The 15,525-nt window shown below is 44.0% G+C and overlaps 1 protein-coding gene across 1 annotated transcript; it reads right to left on the minus strand.

The window, feature by feature from the left end:
• Positions 1-4,311: 4,311 nt before the first annotated feature.
• ptpn1 (protein tyrosine phosphatase non-receptor type 1) lies at positions 4,312-15,452 on the minus strand. Its single transcript, XM_063879990.1, has 9 exons — positions 15,218-15,452; positions 13,476-13,566; positions 12,968-13,068; positions 7,617-7,715; positions 7,404-7,541; positions 6,918-7,124; positions 6,399-6,560; positions 5,995-6,158; positions 4,312-5,887 (listed from the first exon to the last, which is right to left on the minus strand). The coding sequence occupies exons 1-9, from the start codon at positions 15,272-15,274 to the stop codon at positions 5,572-5,574; spliced, it is 1,335 nt and encodes a 444-aa protein (XP_063736060.1). The 5' UTR covers positions 15,275-15,452; the 3' UTR covers positions 4,312-5,571.
• Between the last annotated feature and the right edge of the window lie 73 nt (positions 15,453-15,525).

Below are 15,525 nucleotides of genomic sequence, written 5' to 3' on the forward strand. Positions count from 1 at the left end.
GGACACTAAAGAGAGACGCACACAGCTGCAGACTAGGGGACACTAAAGAGAGACGCACACAGCTGGAGACCAGGGGGCACTAAAGAGAGACGCACACAGCTGGAGACCAGGGGACACTAAAGAGAGACGCACACAGCTGGAGACCAGGGGACACTAAAGAGAGACGCACACAGCTGGAGACCAGGGGACACTAAAGAGAGACGCACACAACACAGCTGGAGACCAGGGGACACTAAAGAGAGACGCACACAGCTGGAGACCAGGGGACATTAAAGAGAGACGCACACAGCTGGAGACCAGGGGACATTAAAGAGAGACGCACACAGCTGGAGACCAGGGGACAGTAAAGAGAGACGCACACAGCTGGAGACCAGGGGTCACTAAAGAGAGACGCACACAGCTGGAGACCAGGGGACACTAAAGAGAGACGCACACAGCTGGAGACCAGGGGACACTAAAGAGAGACGCACACAGCTGGAGACCAGGGGACACTAAAGAGAGACGCACACAGCTGGGACCGGAGCGCTGGGTGACGTTCAGGATCATAAACTTGGACAACTGTCTCTTTCTCAGAGTGAGTCTGTCTTAGAACTGGAAGTGTGTGTGTGTGTGTGTGTGTGTGTGTGTGTGTGTGTGTGTGTGTGTGTGTGTGTGTGTGTGTGTGTGTGTGTGTGTGTGTGTGTGTGTGTGTGTGTGTGTGTGTGTGTGCGTGTGTGCGTGTGTGCGTGTCTGGTGACTCAGTCTTTGCAGAGTCATACTTGGAAAGATCTACCCCCCCCTTACATTCAGGAATTTCCTGATGTTCCCTAACTGCGCAGGCGATATCTGCGCTGCAGGCTACAGAGAAACTTCCAGTCAAAGATCGCCCCCACACACACACACACACACACACACACACACACACACACACACACACACACACACACACACACACACACACACACACACACACACACAGCTGGCCGGTCAGTGGGAAGTTCCAGGTTAATACCTAAACTGAGGACACATCAGGAGTCAGCGGTATTATTCTCAGTGAGGACACACACACACACACACACACACACACACACACACACACACACACACACACACACACACACACACACACACACACATAAACACGCTGACTCATTTCTACAGAGCTGTCAGATTCTCATGTAAAGAGACACGCCTAAAATGTGATCTTCTAAAACAGGTTTAAAGTTACTACACGCTCCCCTCCGTCAGGAAACTGTGGGGAACACTTCAGTGAAGACTACCCCAGGACGAGGGTCCCCCAGGAGGAGATGAGCCCAGGACGAGGGTCCCCCATGAGGAGATGCTGGAACACAGGTCTATTTCTGGAGCTCATCTCCAGGAGAGTTACTGTAAGAAGCACTAAAGAACAGCCCCCCCCTCTGTTCCCTAAAGCCTCTTGGACTCAGTTTCTGACTTTGATTTATTCGTTTATTAGCTTTCAACAAACAAAGAGTTCCTTTACCATGCCAGTCTCTTAAAGGCAGCGTGGGACTTGTAGTCTTTTGTATTCCATGGACTACAGAAGTCGCCACCAGGTGACAGCTAATAATAATAAGCGCCTCTGAAGACACCCGCTTTACAGAAGTCCCATCAACAAACGCAGAGCCAAACAGTTTAACATGCAGGTTGGGGGAGTTATGACATGGGGGGTCGACATGTGTTTGACAGGGAGCCGGAGGAGGACCAGGGTGATGTGGTCTCGGGGTTAGGGTGAGACATTATTCAAATACATTTAAAACAGTCATTAAAAAGGCAAGCAGCCGTATCAGAAGTCACACATGATTTAATGATGTAAAATCAGAATGATTTGTCATCGTCCAGCATTCATTCAACTCTGAAATCTGTATTAGTCTAAAGCTTGTTTTGAAATGTTCTGCATCAGGACAAAGGGTGAAAATACAAAATCATTTTCAGTTTGTTCATTTCTTTAAATAATGACTACAATTAATCAAACACGTTTTTAAACTAAATAACTATTAGACCATGACTTAACTACTTAGGAATATTTCATTTAACACCAAATTAAAACATTATATAAAATAAATGTTATATATTTTTATTTTGCAGGAAATATGATCAGGTTACAGTATTGGTATATTCAAATTAAATATATTTTATACAATAATGAACTCATTCCTTTTGCTTCATGAGATTTAATCAGGACAGAAATGAATCTTTATTCATTTCAAAACTCAAGTTCTGTTTATTTGAAGTCCTGTTTCATTTTGAAGTCTCTGTGTTCCCCTCCTGTTCTGAGTCTGTTCCCTCCCCAGCTGGGTCTGGTCCTCTGGTGAGTTCTGGTTCTTTGAGGTCTGGCCTGTGCGTGTAGATCCAGGGAACCTTGAATAAAGGGTTCTGTTTAACCCAGAGCAGGTTGGACCCAGACAGAACCAGGACTACAGCAGACAGGAAGTGAGTTTTGTTCTCCTTCCTCTCCATGCTGGGCCCCCGAGGCTCTGCTGGAGAACGTGTGTTCAGAACCTCCTGGAGAACATGTTGTCTCAGTCAGGGAACATGATGAAACCGCTGAGTCATGCTGTGCAGGTGAACCTCTTCCGGTCGGACACACCTTGCTTGTAGTTTCCCCGGCTGTGTGTGTGAGCGTGTCGCTGCCTGATGTTTGACGTCAGTGGGGGCGGGGCGTCCGTTACTCAGAAGCATTCCTGTGTTCGGCACGTACTGTTCCCCAAACAGGAAGTGAGCTGTTGCCAAACCCTCGGCTGCAGTTTACTCAACAGCAGTGTGTCAAGATGTCTTCCTTCCTCTGCTGCCCATAGCTACACACACTCTGCGTTTAGTGAGAGTGTGTGAGAGAGAACTGTTTGTGTGTGTGTGTGTGTGTGTGTGTGTGTGTGTGTGTGTGTGTGTGTGTGTGTGTGTGTGTGTGTGTGTGTGTGTGTGTGTGTGTGTGTGTGTGTGTGTGTGTGTGTTTGTTGAGATGTTGAGCAACTCCATCATAAATACCTGCGGTGACGCTGAAGTGGAACATTGAAAAAGATGTGTGTGAGAGCAGACTGAGGAGATACTGACCCTGATGAAAGAGACATTCATATTGTTGTTATTGTGAGAGTGGTGAGAGCAGCTGCAAAGTGATATGTTTATAAAGGTAGTAAATCAAAATGCAAAAGATAATTATATATAATATAATATATATTATATTATATATTATAATATAATATATTATATATATATTATATTATAATATATATATAATATATTATAATATAATATATATTGTAATATATTATAATATATAATATATATAATATATATATATATATAATATATATTATAATATATATTATTAAATATATTATATTATATATTATAATATATAATATAATATATATATATAATATATTATAATATATTATATATATATTATAATATTTAAACAGCAGTAAGAGCATTTACCACGTTAGGTTAGGCCTTTTAAATATATATACATATATTATTAAAACAGTGTAACAGATATCACTAAACAGAGAATACATACGTATTATGAGAACCTTCATTAACTGACTTTCCAAAAGTAATTGAGCCTAAAATAAAATATAATTACCTCAATATTTTACTGGAAATCTACTTTTTTATTTACCAGAAATGAACTGATTATTCTTAAATATATTTCAGATGATTTGATCTACATTACACTGAACAACCAAACACTAATAACTCCTTTCTATTGTCTAATCAATACTTTTGGGAGTGTGGTGGTCTTTGAACCAGTAGGTTGCTGGTTGGATCCCAGCAGCAGTCAACATGTGGAAGTGTCCTCGGGCAAAATACTGAACCCTGAGCTGCTCCCGCTGCCCAAGTGTGTGTGCGTGTGCGTGTGTGTGGGTGTGTGGTGTGTGGTGTGTCTGTGTGTGAGAGAGAAACACTCCCTGTTTCCTGCTTTACACCTCATTACAGTAATGGATGAGTAGAAACAGGTCGAGACAGGAAGAGGAACTCATGAGTAATAAATCAAGCACCGTCCTGCAGCGCCACCTGCTGGGGGCCAGGATCATCTACAGTGTAGAAGTACTCAGGTCTTGTACTTGAGTAAAAGTAGAAGTACTCAGGTCTTGTACTTGAGTAAAAGTAGAAGTACTCATAAATAAATAAATGTAGTACAGATTAGGAAATACTCAAGTACAAGTACCTCTAAATTGTGCTTAAGTACTGAGTACATGTACTCAGTTTCTTGTATAAATGTGTATTAAATCCTTTAAAGGTGTCAGAAACTGTTTCTTTTCTTTGTTCAGTGATGAGGAAACAACAACAACAACAACAACAACAACAACACAGCACTTTGTTTGTATTTATTTAAAAAGAACAAATGTAAATAAAAAAATACATGTTTTGCTCAGCGTTATGAGTATAGAAAAACAGATGCAAACTGAAACCTGATTTAACAAAATATATATTTATCTTTGAGGAGGAGGAGGAGGAGGAGGAGGAGGAGGAGGATACATTCTGGAGCTCAGGTGATCTCACACCTGTCCTCCACTCTGCAGCGCGCTCACAAACTTTATTGTACAAAAGGACGACGACGACAGCTCCTCTGCGCTGGTGCTGGGTGTTTGGTTTGATCCCTGTCTCTGTGGAGGAGGGTTCAGCCGGACCACTGGGGACTCTTCAGGAGCTCCAACCAGGACACATGGTGGGAAATGGCTCAAAAATAAGGCAACACTTAAATACTGTTCCTTAGATCAACCCGTCGCCATGATTAAGGAATCTGCTTTTCTTTTGGGATTAATATTGTTTGATAAATCACCAGTAAGGATAAAGGCATTTTAATAAAGCACCAGAATTGAAATGAAGGGACTATTTTCTCTAATAATGGTAAGAAATGTTCACTGCGATGTCTTGAAATGTCCAAATATATCAAATTTCATACGAAATAAAGCCGATCACACACAGGCTGGAAGCACACTTCAGACAAACGAGTCGCAGCTCTTCAGGTATCCCCGTAAACGCCAAAGGAAACGCCGGTGTTATAACGTTATTCAAAATCTCAAGATGACGAGCGTGTGAGGAAGAGGAAGAGAGCTCGCCTCTGCACCGGGTTGATTTTCCAAAGTACGGAAGCCCAGAAGGACAAATGAGAGAAAACTCTGGTGATACGCTTTCTAAATCTGATCTGAACGTCTGAGCTTCAGAAGCTTTGTCTGTGTGTGTGTGTGTGTGTGTGTGTGTGTGTGTGTGTGTGTGTGTGTGTGTGTGTGTGTGTAGCCTCTGTAGTTTTTAAACACAGATCAGATCAAACGTAGAAACGGATCCCAGCGTTTCTGTCCGTCTGTGAACCTTACTCTAATATTTCACACTGATTTAACTCCAGCATCAGCAGAACGCTCACCACACACACACACACACACACACACACACACACACACACACACACACACACACACACACACACACACACACACACACACACACACACACACACACACACACACACACACACACACACACACACACACACACACACACACACACACACACGGCAGGGACTGGACTCCTGCCGCTCGGTGATATGGGAGAGGGTCTGGTGGGGGGGGGCCCTCACTGGAAGCAGGCTCTGTAGCAGACGTACGCTCCGACAACCAGAGCTGAGGCGAGGCACACGTTGGTGACAAGGGGGGACAAGGAACCAGGACCTGGGGGGGCCTTAGGGGGGACCAACTCCTCCAGAGGCTCCTGCAGCTTCTCCTCCTGCTCCTCCTCCTCCGGCTGCAGCGGCTGTCGGGGGGGTTTGGGAGGAGCTGCAGACGGAGGATCCTCCTTCTGGATGTCAGCAGGAGGATCCTCCTTCTGGATGTCAGCAGGAGGCGGGGGAGCCGCCAGGTTCCTCTTCCTCAGCTCCGGCTCCAGAGAGGACCTGAGGGAGAGGAGAGGGGGGGGGGGGGGGGTGTTGGGTGTTGTGATTAGGGGTGCAATGATGTCACACTGAGGGTAAGTCCCTCATGAACATTATGGGATGTTTACCCGAGGCTGCGGATCTCCGTCTGCTGGAGGACCTCCTCGTGTTCGGGGAAGAAGGATGGCGCCGACCGGCTGTCGTTGGGAGGGTCTCTTGGGGGAGGGAGGGGAGGCGGGGGGGTGAACTCTGGAGGATCGTCTTCCTCGTTGGACAGCTCCTTCCACGACTCCTGCAGAGCACAGAAACATACAGCTCGTTAATCAGAGCGCCTCACACTGATAGGGCTCTCAGAGGGTCCGTCACTCTTTAAACTCCCCCTTTAAGAGAGCTCTTGTTTTGGGAAAAAGTCTAATGCATCATCTGTAGTCCATAGGATATAAAGAACTACAACTCCCAGCCTCTGGTGAAGGTTCAAGTCGCGCTCAAAAAGCTCAAACGTATCAGCATCAAATTAAGCGTTCTTTTGTACCTGCAGACTCGTGTCCCCCCCGATGTATTTGGCTCCCTCGATGACGGCGAGGTAGGAGAACCGGAGCTGATCCGCCGTCTGGATCAAACCCATCCGGTACCGCCTCATCTCCAGCAGGACATCCCGGATCCTGACCGAGGACGGGTCCTTACGGGTCGACATCTGCGGGACAGTCAGTCAGTCGGATTCACTCGTGATAATCGTTCAATTGTGCGTAAAATATTGTATATTGGTTACTGAACGGAGTAGGTTGTTAATTGGTGCTAATGAATTGTTTTAGAAAGAGCCGGCTGACTGAGGCTGTGACGGCCTAACGAGTCCTGCTGACGAGACTCTGCATTTAAGAGGTTTATTTGATCCTCGTGTTAGGACACTGTCATTTGAGTTTAGAGAACAGTGAAGAAAGTAAAAGGACTGTACCTACACACTCTTTTTTGTGGTTATTCTACCTATTGTACCTGGCTTTGGATAAAAGCCTCAGCTAAATGTAACGTCTCAGCTGCAGTTCTGTGCACTGACCAGCAGGAGGCAGGTGTCCACCAGGCAGAAGGTCCCGGAGCGTCCGATGCCGGCGCTGCAGTGAACCACCACCGGGCCCTCGGAGGTCAGACAGCCAGACTCCCGCACCTTAAACAGGAAGTTCAGGAAGGAAGCCGGGGACTCTGGGACCCCGAAGTCTGGCCAGGTGGTGTAGTGGAAGTGCAGGATCTCCCGGGTCTCTCCGGTCTGGGGGGAGGGATCAGAGATTTGGGGAGGTGTTAGAAAAACTGGGGTTCAATATTCATTTCTCTCTGCAAAGTCCTGGACAAAGTGAAATAACCGGACGCTTGGAGCCGAGTCTCTAAAGGATAGGAAAGGAGCTTCAATGGTTCCTTTGTTGTCTCCTTTAGGAAACACTGGACCATCCTTAAGGAAAGGAGATATTGCCGTCCCACAATTCCTTGCAGCCCCACAGAAAAAAGCACCTGACTTTCTTATAATACCCCCTGTCTCCCCCCGACTCACCGAGAGGTTTTCCAGCTCCAGCTGCCTCACTGTGTAATAGGACTTGACGTCCTCAGAGACGAAGGTGAGTTTGAAGTTGGTGTCCTCGAACACGGCGTCCCTCTCTTCTTTTTGGGGCCAGTACTGAGCACACTTAATCTGAAACACACAGGAGCGTGGTGAGTTCACTGACCCTGAAACACAGTCAGGAGAAACAGACACTCAGAGACTCACCGATCCTTTCTCCACCACTCGGTTCAGCATCACCACCCCCCGGCTCCTCTGCTCCCACACCATCTCCCAGAAGTTCCCACAGGTGTTGGGGAGGGGTCCCTGAAACAGGCAGTGGAATCAGAAGTGACATAGCAGGTCAAAAAAGGGAGCAAAACTAAATTATTTTTATACTCAGAAGAAGATGATAAAAACAGGGCTTTATTCTCAGTAAAAACAGGGCTTTATTCTCAGTAAAAACAGGGCTTTATTCTCAGTAAAAACAGGGCTTTATTCTCAGTAAAAACAGGGCTTTATTCTCAGGGCTTTATTCTCAGGGCTTTATTCTCAGTAAAAACAGGGCTTTATTCTCAGGGCTTTATTCTCAGTAAAAACAGGGCTTTATTCTCAGGGCTTTATTCTCAGTAAAAACAGGGCTTTATTCTCAGTAAAGACAGGGCTTTATTCTCAGTAAAAACAGGGCTTTATTCTCAGTGAAAACAGGGCTTTATTCTCAGTAAAAACAGGGCTTTATTCTCAGTAAAAACAGGGCTTTATTCTCAGTAAAAACAGGGCTTTATTCTCAGTAAAAACAGGGCTTTATTCTCAGTAAAAACAGGGCTTTATTCTCACTAAAAACAGGGCTTTATTCTCAGTGAAAACAGGGCTTTATTCTCAGTAAAACAGGGCTTTATTCTCAGTAAAAACAGGGCTTTATTCTCAGGGCTTTATTCTCAGGGCTTTATTCTCAGTAAAAACAGGGCTTTATTCTCAGTAAAAACAGGGCTTTATTCTCAGGGCTTTATTCTCAGGGCTTTATTCTCAGTAAAAACAGGGCTTTATTCTCAGTAAAAACAGGGCTTTATTCTCAGTAAAACAGGGCTTTATTCTCAGTAAAAACAGGGCTTTATTCTCAGTAAAACAGGGCTTTATTCTCAGTGAAAACAGGGCTTTATTCTCAGTAAAACAGGGCTTTATTCTCAGTAAAAACAGGGCTTTATTCTCAGTAAAACAGGGCTTTATTCTCAGTGAAAACAGGGCTTTATTCTCAGTAAAAACAGGGCTTTATTCTCAGTAAAAACAGGGCTTTATTCTCAGTAAAAACAGGTCTTTATTCTCACTAAAAACAGGGCTTTATTCTCACTAAAAACAGGGCTTTATTCTCACTAAAAACAGGGCTTTATTCTCAGTAAAAACAGGGCTTTATTCTCAGTGAAAACAGGGCTTTATTCTCAGTAAAAACAGGGCTTTATTCTCAGGGCTTTATTCTCACTAAAAACAGGGCTTTATTCTCAGTAAAAACAGGGCTTTATTCTCAGTGAAAACAGGGCTTTATTCTCAGTAAAAACAGGGCTTTATTCTCACTAAAAACAGGGCTTTATTCTCAGTAAAAACAGGGCTTTATTCTCAGTAAAAACAGGGCTTTATTCTCACTAAAAACAGGGCTTTATTCTCAGTAAAAACAGGGCTTTATTCTCAGTAAAAACAGGGCTTTATTCTCAGTAAAAACAGGGCTTTATTCTCAGTAAAAACAGGGCTTTATTTTCAGTAAAAACAGGGCTTTATTCTCAGTAAAAACAGGGCTTTATTCTCACTAAAAACAGGGCTTTATTCTCAGTAAAAACAGGGCTTTATTCTCAGTAAAAACAGGGCTTTATTTTCAGTAAAAACAGGGCTTTATTCTCAGTAAAAACAGGGCTTTATTCTCACTAAAAACAGGGCTTTATTCTCAGTAAAAACAGGGCTTTATTCTCAGTAAAAACAGGGCTTTATTCTCAGTAAAAACAGGGCTTTATTTTCAGTAAAAACAGGGCTTTATTCTCACTAAAAACAGGGCTTTATTCTCAGTAAAAACAGGGCTTTATTCTCACTAAAAACAGGGCTTTATTCTCAGTAAAAACAGGGCTTTATTCTCACTAAAAACAGGGCTTTATTCTCAGTAAAAACAGGGCTTTATTCTCAGTAAAAACAGGGCTTTATTCTCAGTAAAAACAGGGCTTTATTTTCAGTAAAAACAGGGCTTTATTCTCACTAAAAACAGGGCTTTATTCTCAGTAAAAACAGGGCTTTATTCTCACTAAAAACAGGGCTTTATTCTCAGTAAAAACAGGGCTTTATTCTCAGTAAAAACAGGGCTTTATTCTCACTAAAAACAGGGCTTTATTCTCAGTAAAAACAGGGCTTTATTCTCAGTAAAAACAGGTCTTTATTCTCAGTAAAAACAGGGCTTGATTCTCAGTAAAAACAGGGCTTTATTCTCACTAAAAACAGGGCTTTATTCTCAGTAAAAACAGGGCTTTATTCTCACTAAAAACAGGGCTTTATTCTCAGTAAAAACAGGGCTTTATTCTCAGTAAAAACAGGTCTTTATTCTCAGTAAAAACAGGGCTTGATTCTCAGTAAAAACAGGGCTTGATTCTCAGTAAAAACAGGGCTTTATTCTCAGTAAAAACAGGGCTTTATTCTCACTAAAAACAGGGCTTTATTCTCAGTAAAAACAGGGCTTTATTCTCAGGGCTTTATTCTCAGTAAAAACAGGGCTTTATTCTCAGTAAAAACAGGTCTTTATTCTCAGTAAAAACAGGGCTTTATTCTCAGTAAAAACAGGGCTTTATTCTCAGGGCTTTATTCTCAGTAAAAACAGGGCTTTATTCTCAGTAAAAACAGGTCTTTATTCTCACTAAAAACAGGGCTTTATTCTCAGTAAAAACAGGTCTTTATTCTCACTAAAAACAGGGCTTTATTCTCAGTAAAAACAGGGCTTTATTCTCAGGGCTTTATTCTCAGTAAAAACAGGGCTTTATTCTCAGTAAAAACAGGGCTTTATTCTCAGTAAAAACAGGGCTTTATTCTCAGTAAAAACAGGGCTTTATTCTCACTAAAAACAGGGCTTTATTCTCAGTAAAAACAGGGCTTTATTCTCAGTAAAAACAGGGCTTTATTCTCAGTAAAAACAGGGCTTTATTCTCAGGGCTTTATTCTCAGGGCTTTATTCTCAGGGCTTTATTCTCACTAAAAACAGGGCTTTATTCTCAGTAAAAACAGGGCTTTATTCTCAGTAAAAACAGGGCTTTATTCTCAGTAAAAACAGGGCTTTATTCTCACTAAAAACAGGGCTTTATTCTCAGTAAAAACAGGGCTTTATTCTCAGTAAAAACAGGGCTTGATTCTCAGGGCTTTATTCTCAGGGCTTTATTCTCAGTAAAAACAGGGCTTTATTCTCAGGGCTTGATTCTCAGTAAAAACAGGGCTTGATTCTCACTAAAAACAGGGCTTTATTCTCAGTAAAAACAGGGCTTTATTCTCACTAAAACAGGGCTTTATTCTCAGGGCTTTATTCTCAGTAAAAACAGGGCTTTATTCTCAGTGAAAACAGGGCTTTATTCTCAGTAAAAACAGGGCTTTATTCTCAGTGAAAACAGGGCTTTATTCTCAGGGCTTTATTCTCACTAAAAACAGGGCTTTATTCTCAGTAAAAACAGGGCTTTATTCTCAGTAAAACAGGGCTTTATTCTCAGTAAAGACAGGGCTTGATTCTCAGTAATAACAATCCAGATGTTCTCCTGCCTTCCACACCACTGAGCGCTCTGCAGTGAAGAAGAACAGAACAGAGAACAGGAACTGGTCGGACAGATGAAACTCAGAATGTCCATGGAATATAAAAGACTACAATTCCCATGGAGACTTTGGAGACTTACGAGACACACTCTTTTAATGTTAAATCCTTTTAACGTTTGATATTATAGAAAGAGAGATGATCTAAGTTGGATTGGTTTGACTCTTTAAAGGAACACTTCCTATGTTCGATGTGTGGGAAGGATTGCATTTTCATTAACCAGGAGAGGCAAATCAGAGGCAGAGGTGTGAGTAAAACTGATAAACTAAAGATGACGTGTTGGAAATATCAGTCTAAAAAGGTGACCGAGTGGTTCCAGGAAACAGGGAAAAGGCAGCAACAGTCCCAGCATATGATTCTTAATTCGGCTTCAGAGTTCTGTCCTCAAAATATACAACCGTATCGGAATATTTACCATGAAAAATCTCTCACCAGCATCCGCCAAAATACAGTTTCATTACCAAGGTCTGTAGACAGGAGTAAGATAAGATGCATGTTCTCATTTTTATATATACATTAATTCATCTCTGCTGTTATTCATGGAGCCAAACGGCTCTCAGGGAGGAAGGAGGGGGAAGTGTCGCTGCACGCTTCCCTCTGTGCGGTGCTCCGACACAGAGAAAATAGTTCCCACATGAAACTGCTCACAGCAAACTCTGAGGGTCATCTTCAGTGGCAAGGCCATGATTTATAGAGGAACACACGCTTTTTTTGGGCCTCATCTATCTCCATTACAACTAGGGCGGCCCCCGATTAGTCGACTAATTGTTAGTTAGTTAATGTGCTCTGACGCGTCAGCCAGAAACCCCCTCAGACTTCTTTCAGAACTGGGCCTGGTCCTTACGTTATTTTGTCGGGCAGGATATCCAAAGTGTGCGATCCTTCTGAGCGAGTAAGGGACGAGCCTCAAAGGTGACACGCAAACTCCGCTGGAAGAAAACGTTCCTCCATATCCACGCCATCATATCAAAACACAGAGCTTTATTATCCCCGACAACGGGGGCTCCTTCCTCAGACTCGGAGGACGCCAGCAGCAGCGAGTCAGGCAGCAGCCTGGCTTTGTACCAACAGACCTCAACCTGTGATGTGTAATCATTCTGAGCTCAGGACACCATCAGCTTTCATCTCAGGATCAGGGCGTAATGTGCGGAGGGATTTTTGCCAACGAGAATATTTGTCGCTGTGTCCTGTGTAGTATTTATTGGGTTGTTATATTCAGATATGAATTACAGAAACCAGAACTCAATGCTCAGTGTGGTCGCTGCTTGTTCACACAAACACATTAAGAATCCTCACCGGAGCGTCTGCTGTTTGTACCGCTGCCGGACGGACGCTCCGTCCGTGGGTGCGCTGCGACTCTCATGCGCTTTCTACAGTTTAATTTATATTCCAGCAGTGAACTATTACACAACGTACCATTCTGTTATTATAAGGTTCTTTATCAGCCTTTCAAACTGAAACCATTTTGGGAGAAGAAAACAATGTATTATATATTTTTCAGAAATCCTAATATATCAGATACTGAGACGATTAGTCGACTGATCGTCTGAATTGACGACTATAGGTCGACTAGAAAAACCTTTAGTCGAGGGCAGCCCTGGTTACAGACATCCCTCTGGAAAATTCTGCAACTCACATCCAAACAAACAACGTCAGGAAACTTTGACTTTGAGTGAACTGCATATTTAAATGAATCTCCAGGTATAAAAACTGTCCGTTATCAGATACTCTACAGGTGGGCGTACTGATCCTCTGTTACCTGAGTGAGGATGTAGTTCCTCTGCGCCTCCTCCACTGTGATCAGGCTGGCGTTGATGTAGTTGTTGGTACCGAGCTGCAGACATATTCTGCTGTGGTCGACTGAGGAGGAGGAGGAGGAGGAGGAGGAGGAGGAGGAGGAGGAGGAGGAGGGAGAAACATTAAAATATGCGTGCGTGTTCAACATGTGGAAACATCAGGAGAATAACGAGGCTGTGTTTAAAGTAAAACAAGTGTTTGCTTTTTAAATATGGAGATGGATAATAATTAAATCCCTTTGATCTTTAGTGCATGTAAAGGGTCTGCAGAGGCTACAAACACTGATATGCACCTGCAGGATACTGTAGGTCCTCTTCAGTTCACAGTTAAAGTTTCAGGTAAATGAGTTTCACACACAGAGGGGATTTGCATATTCACAGAGAAAGAGGAAACCAGAGTTCAGCTGCTCGATCGCACCAAGCTACAGCGGCAAGTTGTTCTGACACTCTGATTGGATATTTGAAACTCACAAGGGCTAACGTCTCTGTAACGGTTCCGGTTCTTGTTTTCAGGCAGTTTGGCTACTTTGCACGCCAGCTCACACGACTGCTGTCGGATCTCCTGCAACAGAATAAATAACAAACACATTAAAGAGGCTATTTGATTTTGAGAGAGCCTGTCATTTGAATACCAAAGTGTGAAATGTGCTATTAAATATTTATATTAATCCAGTGATATAATATATGTTATTGTAATAAGAACTATGCATGATGAGTACTAAGTGTTAAGTATATTTGCAGGTTTATATATCAGTAATACTTCCACATTTAAAAGCATGAATACTACTAAAAGTACTTTGTTACACTTAGTAATAGCGTAGTGAAATACACTTAAAGATGTATATCCATCCATCTAGTGATATGGTTTTTAATATGATAGCAATAGTAATCATTTTAAGCAACATTTTGAATGCTTGAAGAGTATAAATACTTGGTTGCAGGTAAAGTTAAGAGCAATAATCTATTAAAAAAGTGTATAAGTACAATAATTCAAGTGTTATTACTACTTATACTAAATAATATGAAATAATATATCAGTTTAGTGAGGGGGTGGGGGGCTACATCAGGTACATTACATTTAATTATTGTATTATAATGCAGACTAATTGAGCATTAACTAGGCCTACATCCAGCAGCCTCTACCGGCCTGTTTCCCCCTCTTCTCCCCGTAGAAGGAACCCCTCTCTACCGACATGTTTCCCCCTCTTCTCCCCGTAGAAGGAACCCCTCTCTACCGACATGTTTCCCCCTCTTCTCCCCGTAGAAGGAACCCCTCTCTACCGGCCTGTTTCCCCCTCTTCTCCCCGCATAAGGAGCCCCTCTCTACCGGCCTGTTTCCCCCTCTTCTCCCCGTAGAAGGAACCCCTCTCTACCGGCCTGTTTCCCCCTCTTCTCCCCGTAGAAGGAACCCCTCTCTACCGGCCTGTTTCCCCCTCTTCTCCCCGTAGAAGGAACCCCTCTCTACCGGCCTGTTTCCCCCTCTTCTCCCCGTAGAAGGAACCCCTCTCTACCGGCCTGTTTCCCCCTCTTCTCCCCGTAGAAGGAGCCCCTCTCTACCGACATGTTTCCCCCTCTTCTCCCCGCATAAGGAGCCCCTCTCTACCGGCCTGTTTCCCCCTCTTCTCCCCGTAGAAGGAACCCCTCTCTACCGACATGTTTCCCCCTCTTCTCCCCGTAGAAGGAACCCCTCTCTACCGACATGTTTCCCCCTCTTCTCCCCGTAGAAGGAGCCCTCTCTACCGACATGTTTCCCCCTCTTCTCCCCGTAGAAGTAACCCCTCTCTACCGACATGTTTCCCCCTCTTCTCCCCGTAGAAGGAACCCCTCTCTACCGACATGTTTCCCCCTCTTCTCCCCACAGAAGGAACCCCTCTCTACCGACATGTTTCCCCCTCTTCTCCCCGTAGAAGGAACCCCTCTCTACCGACATGTTTCCCCCTCTTCTCCCCGTAGAAGGAACCCCTCTCTACCGACATGTTTCCCCCCCTTCTCCCCACAGAAGGAACCCCTCTCTACCGACATGTTTCCCCCTCTTCTCCCCGTAGAAGGAGCCCCTCTCTACCGACATGTTTCCCCCTCTTCTCCCCGTAGAAGGAACCCCTCTCTACCGACATGTTTCCCCCTCTTCTCCCCACAGAAGGAACCCCTCTCTACCGACATGTTTCCCCCTCTTCTCCCCGCAGAAGGAGCCTCTTCTCCCCGCAGAGACTCACCTGGTAAACGGCGTTCCAGCTCCCGGTCTCATCGATCTCCCGACACTCTGCCTCCATGTCAGTCCGTCTCCTCAGCCTCTCCCCCCGGACTCAGGAGAGCCGCAGCTCGCCGGTGATTTTTACGGTTCTTTTTTAACAGTTTTCTCAGATTATAGACCGTGTTCTCTCTCTCCTGTTACCGGAAACAGCCTCTGTTCCTCCTCTGAACCTCCAGGAAGGAAGTGCGCCAAACGGTGAAGCGGATTTTTGTTTAGTGGCCAAACGGGGGAACTACAACCTCTTCTTCTATGACGCATATTGGCGGTTGG

The sequence above is a fragment of the Eleginops maclovinus genome, chromosome 1, assembly GCF_036324505.1.
Source record: "Eleginops maclovinus isolate JMC-PN-2008 ecotype Puerto Natales chromosome 1, JC_Emac_rtc_rv5, whole genome shotgun sequence".
NCBI classification, from domain to species: Eukaryota; Metazoa; Chordata; class Actinopteri; order Perciformes; family Eleginopidae; genus Eleginops; species Eleginops maclovinus.